General features: G+C 39.7%; 1 protein-coding gene across 3 annotated transcripts in view; it reads left to right on the forward strand.

Annotated features, from left to right (window-relative positions):
- Positions 1 to 1,383: 1,383 nt before the first annotated feature.
- GRIK2 (glutamate ionotropic receptor kainate type subunit 2) overlaps positions 1,384 to 15,216 on the forward strand; it is a gene marked incomplete at both ends in the record, with an annotated part of 700,362 nt that continues 686,529 nt past the window's right edge. For all 3 annotated transcript variants that reach the window (XM_080700516.1, XM_080700517.1, XM_080700518.1), the window contains one exon: positions 1,384 to 1,498. In XM_080700516.1, the coding sequence (XP_080556642.1) occupies positions 1,384 to 1,498 (115 nt within the window). The remainder of the gene's footprint in view (positions 1,499 to 15,216) is intronic.

Genomic DNA, 15,216 nt, shown 5'->3' on the forward strand with positions numbered 1-15,216 from the left:
GTTAAAAACGTTAACATTGATATATTTATTGTTGTCCATGTTAGTTTTACTTAGTGATGTAAAATACTTGCATTGGTTTTTTAAATCTATGAACAGCATATTATCTATATCTGCAATAAAAACATATTTTTATCTTAAAATCTATTTCTGTACATCTTTTCTTGGATAAATTGCTACTTATGAAAGCCCAAGGAGAATCTAAATATATCTCTACCAGGAAACTAGCAAATGAAAAGGTCTTTTAGACAAAGTTATGGCACTTAGTGTTACTCAATATTAATCTTATATTCTACCTTTTAAGAAAAATACTCAAGAAACAAAAAAATGCAAGTAAATGTGGGTATAAAAAGCCTCTTGAGTGTGCTGTATCAGTTGAAACATCATTGTTTGTTATAGATGCATTATTATTTTTTATGGGTGAGAAAATATAATTTCATCATTTTCATTCAGTATTTCCCCCTTAAAACTCCACTTGAAAAATTTTCTCCTTACTCCTGGGCAGTAATCAAGGAATGCTCCACTCAAGTTTTTAAAGACATTTACCTCTTCAACAGCACTCCACCCTATTCACTCCTAGTTAGAATCCTAAAGTATAAGTAAAACTCTCTTTCGACCTAATCACAAGTTAGAGTCTTCTGTCTCAAAACATTTCCCCTTCTATAGTTGGTAGGCAAAGTGACTTTGTCTTAGCTAGTCATTTATTAAATTCCTCAGTTGATTGTTTCAGAGGAGGTCTGCTTGTGGATACTGGTCACTCTTAGCATAGTCTTATTGAAAATCAAAGCAATTTGTCTCAAGTAAATAAATCCGACTTCTTTTTTTTTAGCAACTCAAGGCGGGCTATCAGATGGGTTGCATAATACATGTTGGGAAGCTCACTGGCAGGGAGCCTTCACGAGCGAGCAGCGATCTCAATTTTTCTCACTTAATCTTGGCTTCACGTCAGAAGCTGTGCAGCAGTGCAGTAGAACAGGGCCTGGCAAAACCCTTAGGAGCAAAGCGCCTTTTGTGCTGGGGCTGAGTAGCTATCGACACCTCGTGGGTTTCCAGGGCTGGACCTCCTCCTGATTCTCCTGCTCTCTCGCTCCCCAGGCTCCCGCGGCCGGACATTGTGGGTGTGCGTGCTGGATTTCTCCCGGATGCTCCGCGACTAACATGGATGTCCCACCATCCCTTGCAGTGAAAGGTTGCTCCTTGGCGCAGTGAGTGGAGAACACGCGGCGATTGCTAATGGGCTTGGGAAGCGGAGACTCCTTCCTCTGTCTGTGACCATGCCGTGATCGCGTCTGCGGCCGCCACTCCAGCATCCTCATTCCTGCCCGAACCGGGAGCCTAACGCTAGATCGGGGAAGTGGGTGCCGCGCGCGAAGACACAGAAACACCATGAAGATTATTTCCCCGGTTCTAAGTAATCTAGTCTTCAGGCACTCCATTAAACTCCTGCTCTGTTTACTGTGGATTGGATATTCTCAAGGAACCACACATGTGTTAAGATTTGGTAAGAACCTCCATCCCTCCCCATCGCCTAGGATCCTGCGCCCAGGCAGCCGGATGTAAACACGTTCGCGCTGCCTCCCTCGGGTGGGCTCGCAGCTTCCTGACTTGCTCACGGCACCGCTGCCTCCCGGCTTTTAAAGAAGCCCCTGAGCTTTCATTTATTTTCCCCTCTCTCTATTTTTGCGGGAGGGTGACGGTCGGGAATGCCAGCTCGTGGTAGTGGGCTCTGCGTCTCCTCTCCACGGTAGCCAGCCTCAGAGATGCTGAGGACGCTGGGGCAGCTCCAGCCTCCCTGTCCGCGGGTCTCCCCGGAGCTTCCCCGGCTTGTAGGGCTGCGTGGTCCGAGTGCAAGTGAGCGCCAGAGCCTGGATCAAGCCTCTCAGCTGGCGGAGCTGATGAGTTAACACCTGGTAACTCCGATGAGTTGAGTGGGGCCACTTCCGCCTGGACCAAGTTCTCACGCGCACGCCAAAGACGCTAGCCCTTTTGATTTTTGTCTCCCCCCTCCCACACTCCCCGAAAGCCTTTTTGGCTCATCTAATTTGACTTTTCAGTTCTCGGTGCCTTTACGGGGGTGGGGGAGGGTAGAGCTTTAAAAAGTCTTGCAAAATGTAGGGCTTTACTTAATAAGGGGAGGGCTCTGCTCAGCCGGAGTGAAAAAGCATCTTGGTAAGAGGGCTTTCGGTTTGTTTTTGTTTTTTAACTTGCTGAGTTCCGGGTTCACAGCTTTTTCTCTGAGAGTCCTGGGCTAATAAATGATGTATAGTACTAAGCGGGAGCAGAGAGGAAGGAAGTTATGCATGGGGGTCTAAGTCTGCATCTTTATTTCACTCTGGCATGATTAAAGATCGGAGACAGTAACATTTCAGGAGAACTTCCTGCTTTTCTAAGAATCAAGGTTTCCTTGGAGATTAAAGGAAAACCAGAACGTGGGACTCCAATGCAATCTCTGGTCAGGAGGTTGGCTTGGAGGAAATAAAACGGAGAGGACAGAAGGCTCGGTGCTCTCTTTGGCCAATGGAGTTTTAGTAGAAGCAGAACTAGTTAAGAAAAGTTTCCTAAGGTGGTGGGGGCAAGAGAGGAGAAAGCCAGCAAGGCTAAATGCTCTCTCTGTAGGCATCTCTTTTGTCAGCTGAAGTGGATTTAGACCACGGAGTGCAGGAAACCATATAATCCTGAGAGCATGTTCTTGAGATAAATGTGGATGCATTAAGTTATTCAGTCCAATTTAAAACAAAGAGCGATTGCTTGCATCTTTTGTAACACCAACAGCATCTTCTATTTTTCCAAGTTTTTTTTTTTTTCTCTACTGATAAGTTCACTTTCTCATGCAGGCTTTGTGGAAATAAAGAAGGGATGCTTTCACAATATTTTAAAAAGGGGTCATCCCCCAACATATGCACACATAGATACCAGTTGTTAAGGCTGGTAATGACAAAAGATAAAGGTTATAGCTGGATTCCTACTATAGTAGTTTTTCTGCTTTCCTCTTGTCTCTAGCTGGTGGTACTTATGTTGCTCTTAGCAACCAGCATCCACAGGAATCTTTTTTTTGGACAGGATTTAACAGATCCCTATATTACTGGATATATAATGTGTGTGTGTGTGTGTGTGTGTGTGTGTGTGTGTGTGTGTGTTCAGCAGTTTTGTTTCAAGCAGAATAGTAAGTGCTACCCTTTAATGGTGTTTACCAATATTTTGAATATTTCAATATATTCATGTGGAAATCTGAGCCGTCTTCTGATGTGTGTTTATGAATGAGTGGCTATTAGTAAATGTGTTTGGGGACTGGGTGGGGAAAGTCTTGGACCCAAGAAACTGCCACCAGTACTGTAAAGATTTAATTATTGCTGCTCTGGTTTCACAGCATAATATTTGCTGAATCATTAGATTGTTACATTCGCTGATCATTTCATATCTTCATATTAAAAATCTTGGCGACAGTAGCAGAGTGTGTAGCAGCTTTCCAAAAGAGCTGACACATACACAAAAATACGTTTTCCTAGACCAACTCTTACTAAGAATATCCTTAAGAAACAGGGTAGTAGGCAAAGACCTCCAAACTTATCCCTTGATGCCCTAAACCAACAGCCCAGTTTCTAAATAACCTCGTATTTTCAACCTTAACTTCAAACATCTTCCACGTGGAGATCCATTGTCCCCGGTATCTGACTTGAGTTGTGGGGAAGAACTGCACATTGTAATCATTGGAACGTTTCCCTGTTGGAACTATTTTGATGCAGTGGTGGTAGTTTTATTTTCTTCGGGGAAGGGACGTGTTCTGAGTGGACACGATGGTTGGTTACTCACTCTCGAGAATGATGATTTTCAACTTTGGCTTTAAAATCGAACCAGTGCCTCATGCCTGGCCCCATGCCTTGGAAGGGAAAGGGCTGGAGTTGCCAGTAGAGCAGCTGCCCAAGGGCTGAGGGGAAAGGCTTGCTGGCGGAGCCACCACCTTCCCAGGGGAGGCAGCAGAGAGTGCCCCTCCATCCTCAGCCCGGGGAAGGCCAGGCACCTAGTGGGTGCTTCTACAGCAGCGCTGTGGAAACCGAGAGAAGCCCTGCCCCCGCGGCCACCCCTCTCCGTAGGTAGTTGAAATATACCCACCTGAGCTCGGCCCTCTCCTTCCCGCCGTTCCCAATAGAACTGTAACCTGAACCGGCCTCTTCCAACCAGGGCTAGCGATTCAGCTTGCTGACCCTTGTGGAGCCCCTTCCCTCCGGGTGCCCATCCTCCGTGTGCGCAATCGCTCTCCTCCCTCCCCCAGCTCCTCTGCCTTCCGTGGCACGCTTCTCTCTCTCTCTCTCTCTCTCTCTCTCTCTCTCTCTCTCTCTCTCTCTCTCTCTCTCTCTCTCTCTCTCTCTCTCTCTCTCTCTCTCTCTCTCTCTCTCTCTCTCTCTCTGTCACACACACACACACACACACACACACCCCTAGCAAATGCAGCCTCGCGAAGGAAGCTTCAGGCTTTGCCCGAGTGTCCCCTCTCTAATACCCAAGAAAACTTTCCAGTTGCCATCGCGGCACCTCTGTCCAGCCCCAGGCCTGACTCCTGCTAGGCTGCTCACTCCGACCGGCTCCTCCGCAGCAGCTCTGCAAATATCTTCGGAGCGCCCATTCCGGAGCACTGTCCCAAAGCTCTAAGGAAGCCTTGAGCAGGGGTGAAAGTGATGAGAGGGATGGCCAGAGTCGCCTCCGGACCAGCAGGCCGAGGGGTGGGCTTTTTGCCTTGGGTTGGGGCGGTTTTCTTTTCTTAAATACTGTGCCTGCGCTTCTCGGCTTCTCCCAAAGTAGATTCCCCCGGCTGCCCACCTTGCAGGTGTGCTCTGGAGAGGCAAAGTGCTCTTTAGCTTGTCTGCCCTAGGTCAAGTCAGGTTCTCAGCGGCTTTTCTGGGTGCTGAACCTGCGACTCACCCAGGCAGGTCCTGGAGTCCAGGGAGCACCAGGCTCCCAAGTGCCCCAGCCTTATGTACACAAGACACCTTTGTTTCTCTGCAGGAGCTTACCGAGGCTGGTGGAAGGGATGGAGGGAGGGTAGATCCTTTGGTTCTGTAGGTGTGACCCTCAATTTCCCTCCCACACTTTGGCCTGAACATTTCTTCTTCTGTTACTTTAGTGGTCCTTCTCTTCTGGATTCTGGTTCAGCTCCTAACCTAGGCCTGGTGGAAGCCAAAGTCGGTTAAGTTGGTCTCTGGTTCAGTCTGGGGGATTTTGCTTGTTGAAGCCAAATCTTCACTCTCAAACCACTACTGTTTCTGATCTTTGATGTCAGATTATCATTCAAAATCTAGATATGATTGGAATTTAAGATGCCAGGTGCAAAGACATCAAAACTTTAAAATTCCTGGGTAGCTTGTCCAAGATAGTCCTTTCCCCTATAAAAGCAGGCTTATGGTAGGCCATTTTGTTACCTCCTGATGTCGCGACCTAACTTTTCTCTTAAGCCTTTCTTAAAAGGCTTTTGAATCTGGGAGAAGTGCTCTGATCTCTGTAGTACTGCACACTGGCCACCTGCCCATGGTCAAATGCGCTGTCACCTCCCTGTACACACACGCCCAAAGTGAAGGCAGCCAACCAGCCCAGGGGCAAACCACAAGATAAAACCCAGGACATGAGAAGCAGCTGAAAGCATTCCTATGGAAACTCCCCTATTCTTCCCATGTGCTCCCAGATATAATAATAATTGGTAACAGATGTACTGCACCATCGAGGAATGTTCATGAATCTACTGAGCTTGAAAGCTGCCACTCTCTACAAGTTCTTTGAAAGAGATTTTTCTTCCTTTGGGAGGTGAAGTGGGCGTGAGGGAGGCGTGGCCTTACATCTGGAAGCAGGCAAACTGACTCTTGGGAGGCAGGGGTGGGGGAGTGAGAGAGGCTGTCTGTAACAGATAAAACCAGAACACCTGCTCAGCTGAGCTCTGGAGAGCCAGAGAGAGAAGTGTTTCCAAGAATCGCCAACACAACAGGCACACTTAAAAAAGAAAAGAAAAGAAAAGAAAAACTCAGTTTCTTCTCATACGTTATCCTTTATTCTTTAAGCTTTTCAGAACAACTTAACGTGATCCATCAATGGAAGTACAATCATTTTTAAAAAATGACTTTGAAAAACAATCATTTAGCCCTATAGAAATAACATTCCTCCACCCAGGCACAAGAAACAACATGTTTTCTGGCTCTGTAAGGTTGTCTTTCTGAGACAACTATGGTTTATATGTCAGTAGACATTTCTTCAGACCAGTTTTGCCTTTTGGTTTAATGCAAGTGATCATTATAGTGTGTTCATTCCCTGAATTCTCAGATGACACTGTTTCAACATTTACTCAGCACAGGATAGTTAATGTGAATTGCTCTCACACAAAGGAGGAAAATACCAAGGATCAAATGAGAACTTATCATTGATTATCAGAGCCTTTTCAAGTCTATTCACCATAAAATAAAGTGTTGTCTCCCACGTGATGACATAATCTTCTCTGCCATTTAGTTATCATAATTTCTGATAAAGAGAATACTTTGCTCTTTGGTGGTCGAAATGTAAAGTTCATGTGAGCGAAATTGCTTTCTTTTCTTCTTCTGTTTAGAACTTTACTGTGTTTCTATAGCCTCGTTTACATGGATTTCATGGACGTTGCCAATGCTCATTTTTGCACATCAGAGTCAAAAGTAGTTCACTTTCTTTAAAATGCAATGTATGTAAACCATTAGTCTATTGTATGCACAGTTGCTGGGGTTATGCGGAGCTCAGATGCATGGGTATGATATATTGAAATTTAAGTGTTGATTGCTTTTCACTTGGGTGGTGAGGTTTTATCTTTTGAGGGCTTTCAATTTGTAACACACTTATCAGAGTATTAGAAGTGTTCCAAATAAATCTTAAAAACTAAATATTAGCATGAAAGGGAAGGTCAAAAGCCTCTGAAAAAGAAGGAAATAGGTGCACATCATCATTATTGACTGGTCCAGATTAAACACCGAAGAGGAAGGTTTCAATCTGATAACATCATAGGGCTTCCTGTTTTTCTTTGCTGCTTCTGCTGACAATTTTGTAAGGTAATTAAATTGGCTGATTGAAGTCGCAGTGGTCATGGGGTGATAAAGACCATTTGGATTTAATGGAATTTAAAACAACAGAGCACTGAACACAACTCTTACCGAACAAGAATTTTAATGGCCTATTCAGGGTGCTGACTAAATAGAACGCCCTTAACAAGTTTAATTGAAAGGGCAAGGCAGATTAGCACTATATAGTCTTTATGGTTGAAGATTGGGGAATTAAAATTATCCCTTTAAAAGACTCATTAATGCATTATCAAGATTTAATGTAGGTTAAATAAGCCTTCTTTAGACCTTTATCATGTACTGTGAACCTAGGTTTAGGACCAAGTTTCAATAAGGAAATATTTTTAAGAGCTGACTTAATAAATGGAATTATAGTTCTCTTTCATTTAAAAAGAAAAAGACATTTTAAGTTCTTTGAACAGGGACAGTGTACTGAAGGTAATATCTTTTGCAAAGGAAAAACATCACCGGAGTTGACTTTTCTTTCAAAGTTTTGATATTGGTAGTTTTTTTCTTCTTATAAACAAAGTTTTTCTGTGGTAGATAAACTGCACAGTCGGCAATGTTCTCTTTCTGTAGTTTCATACAATAATAAGTATTGATGTATTTTGTCTTTGTAATTTTGACTTTCTTCTAACAGAGACTTTAGCAATCCGATTATAATACCTTAGTGTACTTTCCAAATAAAGCACAGTTGCTTACTGTATGTTGAAAACACTCAGGAACGGTCAGTCCCAAGGTGAAAGTCAAGTTTTAGCCTGTGTGAGATTATTCAGCCTACTTGTCTCTTGTCATATGAAATTGGCTCCTTGGGATTGGCAGTCCCTTTAATATTTCCAGACAAACCGAATCTCAAAGTTTAGCTTGAAAATCTTCCAAATTTTAATTGTATACAATTTTGAAGATTGTTTTAAAAATCTAATCCAGACAGACCAAAAGCACTTAGCAGGAAACATGGGCAGCCTGTTTACACCCACCTTCTGCAGATTCTCTAAAGCTCATGTACTTTTCTTTCTTCTTATTGATCTATAAACAGGTAAAACTTATTTCTTTCTTGCCTCATAGCCTTAGGGCTAAACATTTTATATTTTTGTATTTTCAAAGTGACAATTAGCTAATCTGATAAAAGTAATCCATGAAATGTGAGTGGGAGGTCTGGGAAAGATTCTTAAAACCTTTCTCTATGATTTTTAAAATGTTTTCATTTTATTTTTGCCTTTGGGCTTTGAGGCTCCTGTTTGAAGATAGCAATATTCAAATATAGCACATAGTGCTTTAGGTTTCTGTCCATAGATGAATTCACACCTTTTATTTTCTCAATTAAAATCGGAACCTTCTCTTCTCTTCTGGATTTTGTAGAGTCAGATCACATGCGGCAGGATGATGTGTGAAGATTTGAAAGGATCTGGGGAGGTTGTATCTTTCCGATTGTTTTCCCTAGTGATGTATATAATATATAATCCTTTCAGTCTTTCTTTTTGGTTCAGCATTTGCTGTTTCCCATGGCCTTGTTTTAAGACAAGTTTATTCTGGAAAAGAGAGCACATCATCCCAAGACTGTAGAGTTAAGGCGAGTTTATTAGATCAACAGATTGCATCTGTGATAGAGATGCTTAGATACCAAAGAGAACACTGGGTGCCTAAGGGAGTGCAAGGGAGTGCTTGGTGATTGGTACTTAAGTGAACGGGAGGCTGAGAAAAGAGAGAGGCTTAAGGACATTTGATGCAAGATCTTTCCTAGACTTATTGTCAGGCACCTCAGTGCTTTGGAAACTGATCTTTTTGCTTATATTTGTGCTAATCCTTGAACATATGTGATTACTTTACATGTCAATGATCTGCTTTCACTGACTTTTCTTCCTGATCAAAAAGATTGTTCATGCTCACCTCCATTCAAATCAGCCAGCTAACTTTCTATCCTTGAACTAAAGCAAGTATTCCGAAGGTGTGGCATCTAGCTTCCATTTTGGTCTTCAGCTCAGTCTCATTCTGAGTTCTTCACCTAACACACTGGGGATATTGCTTGACAGAAATGATTAAATAAACAAGGCAGATATTAAAGAAATCTGCTTCTGAAGTCTCAGTGCACTCACAGATATTTGTTCTACGTTCTGTGGTTTGTGGATCCCACCTTTTTTACTCACTGAAACTTCTGCATTCAATGCATCGTATCTCTTAGTACATTTGGGTCTCTCTTTCCCCAGAAAAAAATGAAAGGGGACCTCTCATAATGAATGGCAACTACAGAATAAGATATTATCTAAACTAAAGAGGACTTCAGAGATCATCAGTCTAGTAGCCCAAGATTAGAGATGAATTGCCAAGGGCAGTTTAGTAGCTGGTTCTGAGTCATGACTATTTGGTGTCCAAATTTAGACCCAAATATGAACATCCTGAATGACAATCTAATGATGCTTTTCACTTCACAATGCTGTTTTTTTTTTTAATTGTAGCCTCTGACGCCCTATACTTTGCATCAGTTTTAGGAAGAACTATGGGTTATGGTTGCTTCCAGGGCCTTTGGGTACTTTCTTTCAGTCACCTTTACTTTTATAGAACATTATCTCCTTGGTTATCTTCTTTTCTTTCTCCTTTAGCTGCTCTTTCCATATCCCTCTCCCATTCCTGCTTTCATCTTCCTTTTCCCAGTGGCTTAAGCTTTTGCAAATATATTATTTCAACAAAAATTAATTGGCAGCTGGGCGTGGTGGCGCACACTTGTAATCCCAGCATCCGGGAGGCTGAGACCGGAGGATCACAGTTCGCAGACAGCTTCAGCTATTTAGTGAGGCCCTCTGCAACTCAGTGAGACCCTGTTTCAAAATTAAGAATAAGAAATCGGGCAGGGGGTGTAGCTCGAAGGTCAAATGCCTCTGGGTTCCAGCCCCAGACCAGCAAAAAAATAAAACAAAATTAATTGGGTACTTATTTTGTGTCAAGCATTTGGAAAATAATGTAAGATCCAACTTCTGACCTCAAGGAAACTTTACTAAAATTAAAGACAAAAGATTCATATTAAATACCTGTTACATGATATAGAAAATGCATATGATTGTTCCTTAAAAGAGATTATTATGGGCTTGAATTTTTATAGGAAAGATGAAACTGGCTGATGCCTGAAAAATCTGTGTGATAGGAAGGGGGAGGAGAAAATGTGTCATTAGTGAAAGACTCAGCACCAGGAAAAGAACTTAGGCATAAATCAAGAAGGTGAACTTTGGGACAGTAAATAGGCCAGCTCTTTGTGGGCATACATGAAGCTTCAATTTTGTAGAGCTTTAATACTTAGATTGCAGGATTAGAACTTCTGTGGCCTCTAAAAAACTATTGGTCTGCTAGGCATGGTGGCACACATTTGTAATTCCAGTACTTGGGAGGTTGAGACAGGAGGATCCGGGTTCGCAACCAGCCTTAGCTATTCAGTGAGGCCCTCCACAGCTTAGTGAGACCCTGTTTCAAAATAAAGAATACAATCGGGCTGGGGATGTAGCTCAGAGGTAATATGCCCCTGGGTTCAATCTTCAGTACTGGAAAAAAAAAAAAAAAAAGAAATAGAAAACCTATTGGTCTGCAGCAAGCACCCAAGTGATTTTTGTAGTCTGTTGCTTATATGTATGAAGAACAAGTGGAGGTTCTTTTACTATATTACTGAAATGGAAGCAGAGGTTCTACCCACCCAAATTCCTGATCACTGAAACCTTCCAGAAGTTGTTGGGAGCTGGAATTATGACTCAGTAGTAGAGCACTTGCCTAGCATCCACAAGGCCTTGGGTCTGATCCCAAGCAATGAAGAAAGATGTTTTTGACCTGAGATTACAGATTGTATTAGTCATGATCTCCACAGAAACAGAACCTACATTATGGAGAGCAATCTGCTTCCTCAGTCTGTGATTCATATGCTGATTTCATTCAGAAGCACCCTCACAGAAACACCCAGAAGGATTGTCCAAGTGTCTGGGCACCCCAGGGTTCAATCAAGTTTAACTATTGCTTAGATATTTTCTAAGGAAAATTGTAAAAGAAAATAAAGGAATGTTTGTTAGCACATAGCCAGATCAAATGATTAGGGAAAGGTGTCAGTTAATTTCAAGGGAAATCCATTGGAGGACATTTTAAAAGTATCATTTGCTTCTTTAAGGGATACAATAAATTCCTCCAAGGAATTTTTAAAGTGTTGTGCCATGTTCCAAGATAGTGGTGATGCTTTAAACATTGTATGTATATTTGTATATACAGTTAATAATTATACATGATATTTTATCTTATATAATAAAAATTTCAATCACAATTTAAAATAAAAAATTTAAGAACGATGGATTCATTATTAGTAATATTTTCTAATTCTAGGTGAGCTTAGGCCCCCAGACCCTGAATTTAGTAGAGCCATAGATTTTTATCCTTGATTTGGTCATATGGTAGTTATAAATTTATAGTTATAAAAAAAACTCACTAGCCCTTGACTTCTTTTTCTGAAGAATAAATATTAGTTGCCATCTGTTTAACTTCCAAGAATAATTTTGGAATGAATACTTATTGGCAGAAAACTTCTTTTGGAGTTGAAATGATAGTTGTCTATTTACTGTGTATGTTTGGAGTAAAGTAATATTCATTATAAACATTTTATTTATTTATTTTTTCTTCTCCTCCTCCTTGTCCTCTTGGTCCTCCTCATCCCCCTCCTCCTCCCTGTCCTCCTCCTCTTCCTCCTCCTCCTCTTCCTTCTCTTTCTGTTTTTGGTGCCCAGGGACATTCCACTTCTGAGCTACACATTCAGCCCTTTTTGTATTTTTATTTTGAAACAGGATCTTGCTGAATTGCTGAGGCTGGCCTCAAACCTGTGCTCCTTCTGTCTCAGCCTCCTTAATTTTTTATTTTGGACAGGGTCTTACCAGATTGCCCAGGCTGGCCTTGAACTATTGATACTCTTGCCTCAGCCTCTCCAGTAGTTGGGTTTAGAGGCATGTGACACCATGCCAATTTCCTAAACTGTATGCAAACAATCTGCTATTCTAAGGTACTCTTGAATAATCTTCCTTGAAGTATATCTGAAGGTATTATACACAGTTGATAAGGGTTTCAACAAACTTTCTTTTGATTGAGTAGTTCTATGGAAGAGCAAGTCTATCATTTCTTTTTTCTTCTTTAAACAATATCAGTACTATAATTGGCCTTCTCAAATATTCAGAAAATAGGTAAATAAAAAAAAACCTAAAGGCAAAAGTAATGAGCAAATAAGTCATGCCAAGTGCTGTGGATTTAGATTTTTCACTTTTACAAAAATGCACAGTTCTAGTTTATGTATACATTTCTTGAAAAGGTGTACCTCATTTTATATATACTCTTTCCTTCATCCATCTGCATATAATGAGCTTTGAGTTATTATTCAGTATTTAAACACATGCCAGTTACTGTATTTGGGGCATCTGCATTGATTCAGGAAAGTTTCACAAACACTCAGATATGCTACAATTGCTTGAGATGATAAGCAGAACTTTTCTATGGTTATATTGGCTTCTTTATGAAGGAGCTGTCCTACACAGTCCTTCTGGGGCTTAATCTTTAAGGTAGAACAGACTATGGTGCTGTCCTCGACCACCAACCTTACCATTGGGATAGGAAGGGAGAGAAGAGAGAAGAGGACCTATGCTCTTCCCAAATGATTGCATCACATCAGAAAATCTAGGGGAACATATAAAAAAGTATTAGACTTATAATACAATTTTGTAGTTGGAAAATAATTTTGTAAAAAATATAAGAATATGAAGTATATTATAAAAATTTTCTGGTCACTGAGGATATTAAGATTCTAAATAATTATGAAATTTTCAAAGATGTGGGTGGAGGAGAGGCAGTTTGCTGGTTGAAAAATATTCTCTAAATATAGTCTAAGTCCAGAAAATATAAATTAAAAAGCCAACACACTCTTTAGAACTATCTAGTTCAATGACTTAGTTTCAACTTGCTTGAGAGTTTTGTTTCATTTTGCTTCTTTTTAAAACAGCTACTTATAAATTAAAAAATAAAAGTATCAAGACCCACCTCATAGGATTATGCAGTTGTCTTAAAATACTTAGACAAAAATTCAACTAAGGAAATAAATTATCTGTATGAAAACTATAAAACATTGATAAAAATACACAAATACATAGGAAAATGTACCATGTTTATAGAAAAGGAACACCTTTTAAATAGCAGACTATCTTTAAGGATCAGAAACTTAAATTATTTAAGGTTTATTTCCCTTCTAATTTGCAACAATTTCATAATTATTTAGAATCTTAATATCCTCAATGACCAGAAAATTTTTATAATATATTTCATATTCTTACATTTTTTACAAAATTATTTTCCAAATACGAAATTGTATTTTAAGTCTAATACTTTTTTTTATGTTCCCGTAGATTTTCTGATTCGATGCAATCATTTGGGAAGAGCATAGGTCCTCTTCTCTCTTTTCTCCCTTCCTATCCCTCACTCTCTTCCCCCAAACAGCCTGATACAGATCGCAACCGATATTAGAATGTGTGATGAATAATTGTAAATTCTTGTTTCCAGTGCATGAAATCAGAACAGTTTCTTATTTAGTTTTTTTTCCCTGAGAATTCTGGTCAGTCCTTCTGGAAACTTCTTGGAAAGTAGAGGCAGTGTTTTAAACATTTATCCTCAGCTAAGATTCATTTCTCTTCCTTTTGCCCTCTACAATAAACTATATTTTGAAATATAAATTGAGTTTTTGCCTCTTCCAGAAGGTCAGTTATAATTAGGCAAATAAATCCAAACCTTGAGTACAGAATTAGATCATCATTTTTTTCAAACTTTATTGCAAATCAGAATGGAAAAAAACCTTAAATAATTTAAGTTTCTGGTCCTTAAAGATAGTCTGCGATGTAAAAGGTGTTCCTTTTCTATAATCATGGTAAATTTTCCTATGTATTTGTGTATTTTTATCAATGTTTTATAGTTTTCATACAGGTAATTTATTTCCTTAGTTGAATTTTTGTCTAAGTATTTTAAGACAACTGCATAATCCTATGAGGTGGGTCTTGATACTTTTATTTTTTAATTTATAAGTAGCTGTTCTTAAAAAGAAGCAAAATGAAACAAAACTCTCAAGCAAGTTGAAACTAAGTCATTGAACTAGATAGTTCTAAAGAGTGTTTTGGTTTTTTAATTTATATTTTCTGGACTTATAATGGCTATATACATCAGCATTTTGAATGGGCATTGGATTGTCTTGACCAGATTATGCAAAACAGTGAGTAAATTGTGCAGGTTATAGTTGGGGTTTGGATATTTCATCATTCCTCCTAGAACAGACCCTGTTGGGCTATCAGCACAACACTAAAAGTCTGGCCTTTTAAAAACCAAAACATTTATAGTACATTCATACTCACGTAGACAATCCTATAGCCCAAAGGGAGCTCACACAAGTGTTGTTTTATAAATAATTGTCTAAGATGATATATGATTGTGGGACCTTTCCTTTTTTACAACTTCACACCAAAAGAGCCCCCAGAAGATCATTTCAAAATTTTGTTTTCTTAAACTTGATCAGAAAAAAAATTCCAGCTCTTGTTTTCAGTTGCCATAAATACATGTTAGTGGCCTAGTATTTCAGGTGAAAACAGTTTCCAGCCTAGGTAGTAATCATTAGAGCTCCACTGGACAATACCATTGCTGTGCCCATTCCCATTAATGTGACTGTATTTCCTAGAAACAATATTAAGTGATGGTTCTGACAAATGAAATTTGGACATTATATTTGGAATTAAATTCAAATGCTTATACATTGTTTCAGGTAGATATTCTCAATAATTATACATACTGCCTTAGTATTAAAATATTGATTTTTCCAAATTATTGATAAGTGTTTTCTATATTGACTGCCTACTGGATAAGACACATATGTTCATTAAGTATGTTCCTATAATTAAATTTGCCATCTGTGAGAATTTTACACAAAATTGAGTATAGGAGATATATTATTGACATTACAATGAAAAACAAGTGTGACTACAGATTGGTTAGATAGTCTTAATGTAATAAAATCATAATCATATGCCAATGCTAATTTTACGTAAACATTAAAGAAACTAACCCAGTTAACTTTACTATTCCTTATACATTTTCTCACTTAGGCTCATGTATGGTTAGCTAT

Source organism: Muscardinus avellanarius, assembly GCF_963383645.1.
Source record: "Muscardinus avellanarius genome assembly, chromosome: 8".
Lineage (NCBI taxonomy): Eukaryota > Metazoa > Chordata > Mammalia > Rodentia > Gliridae > Muscardinus > Muscardinus avellanarius.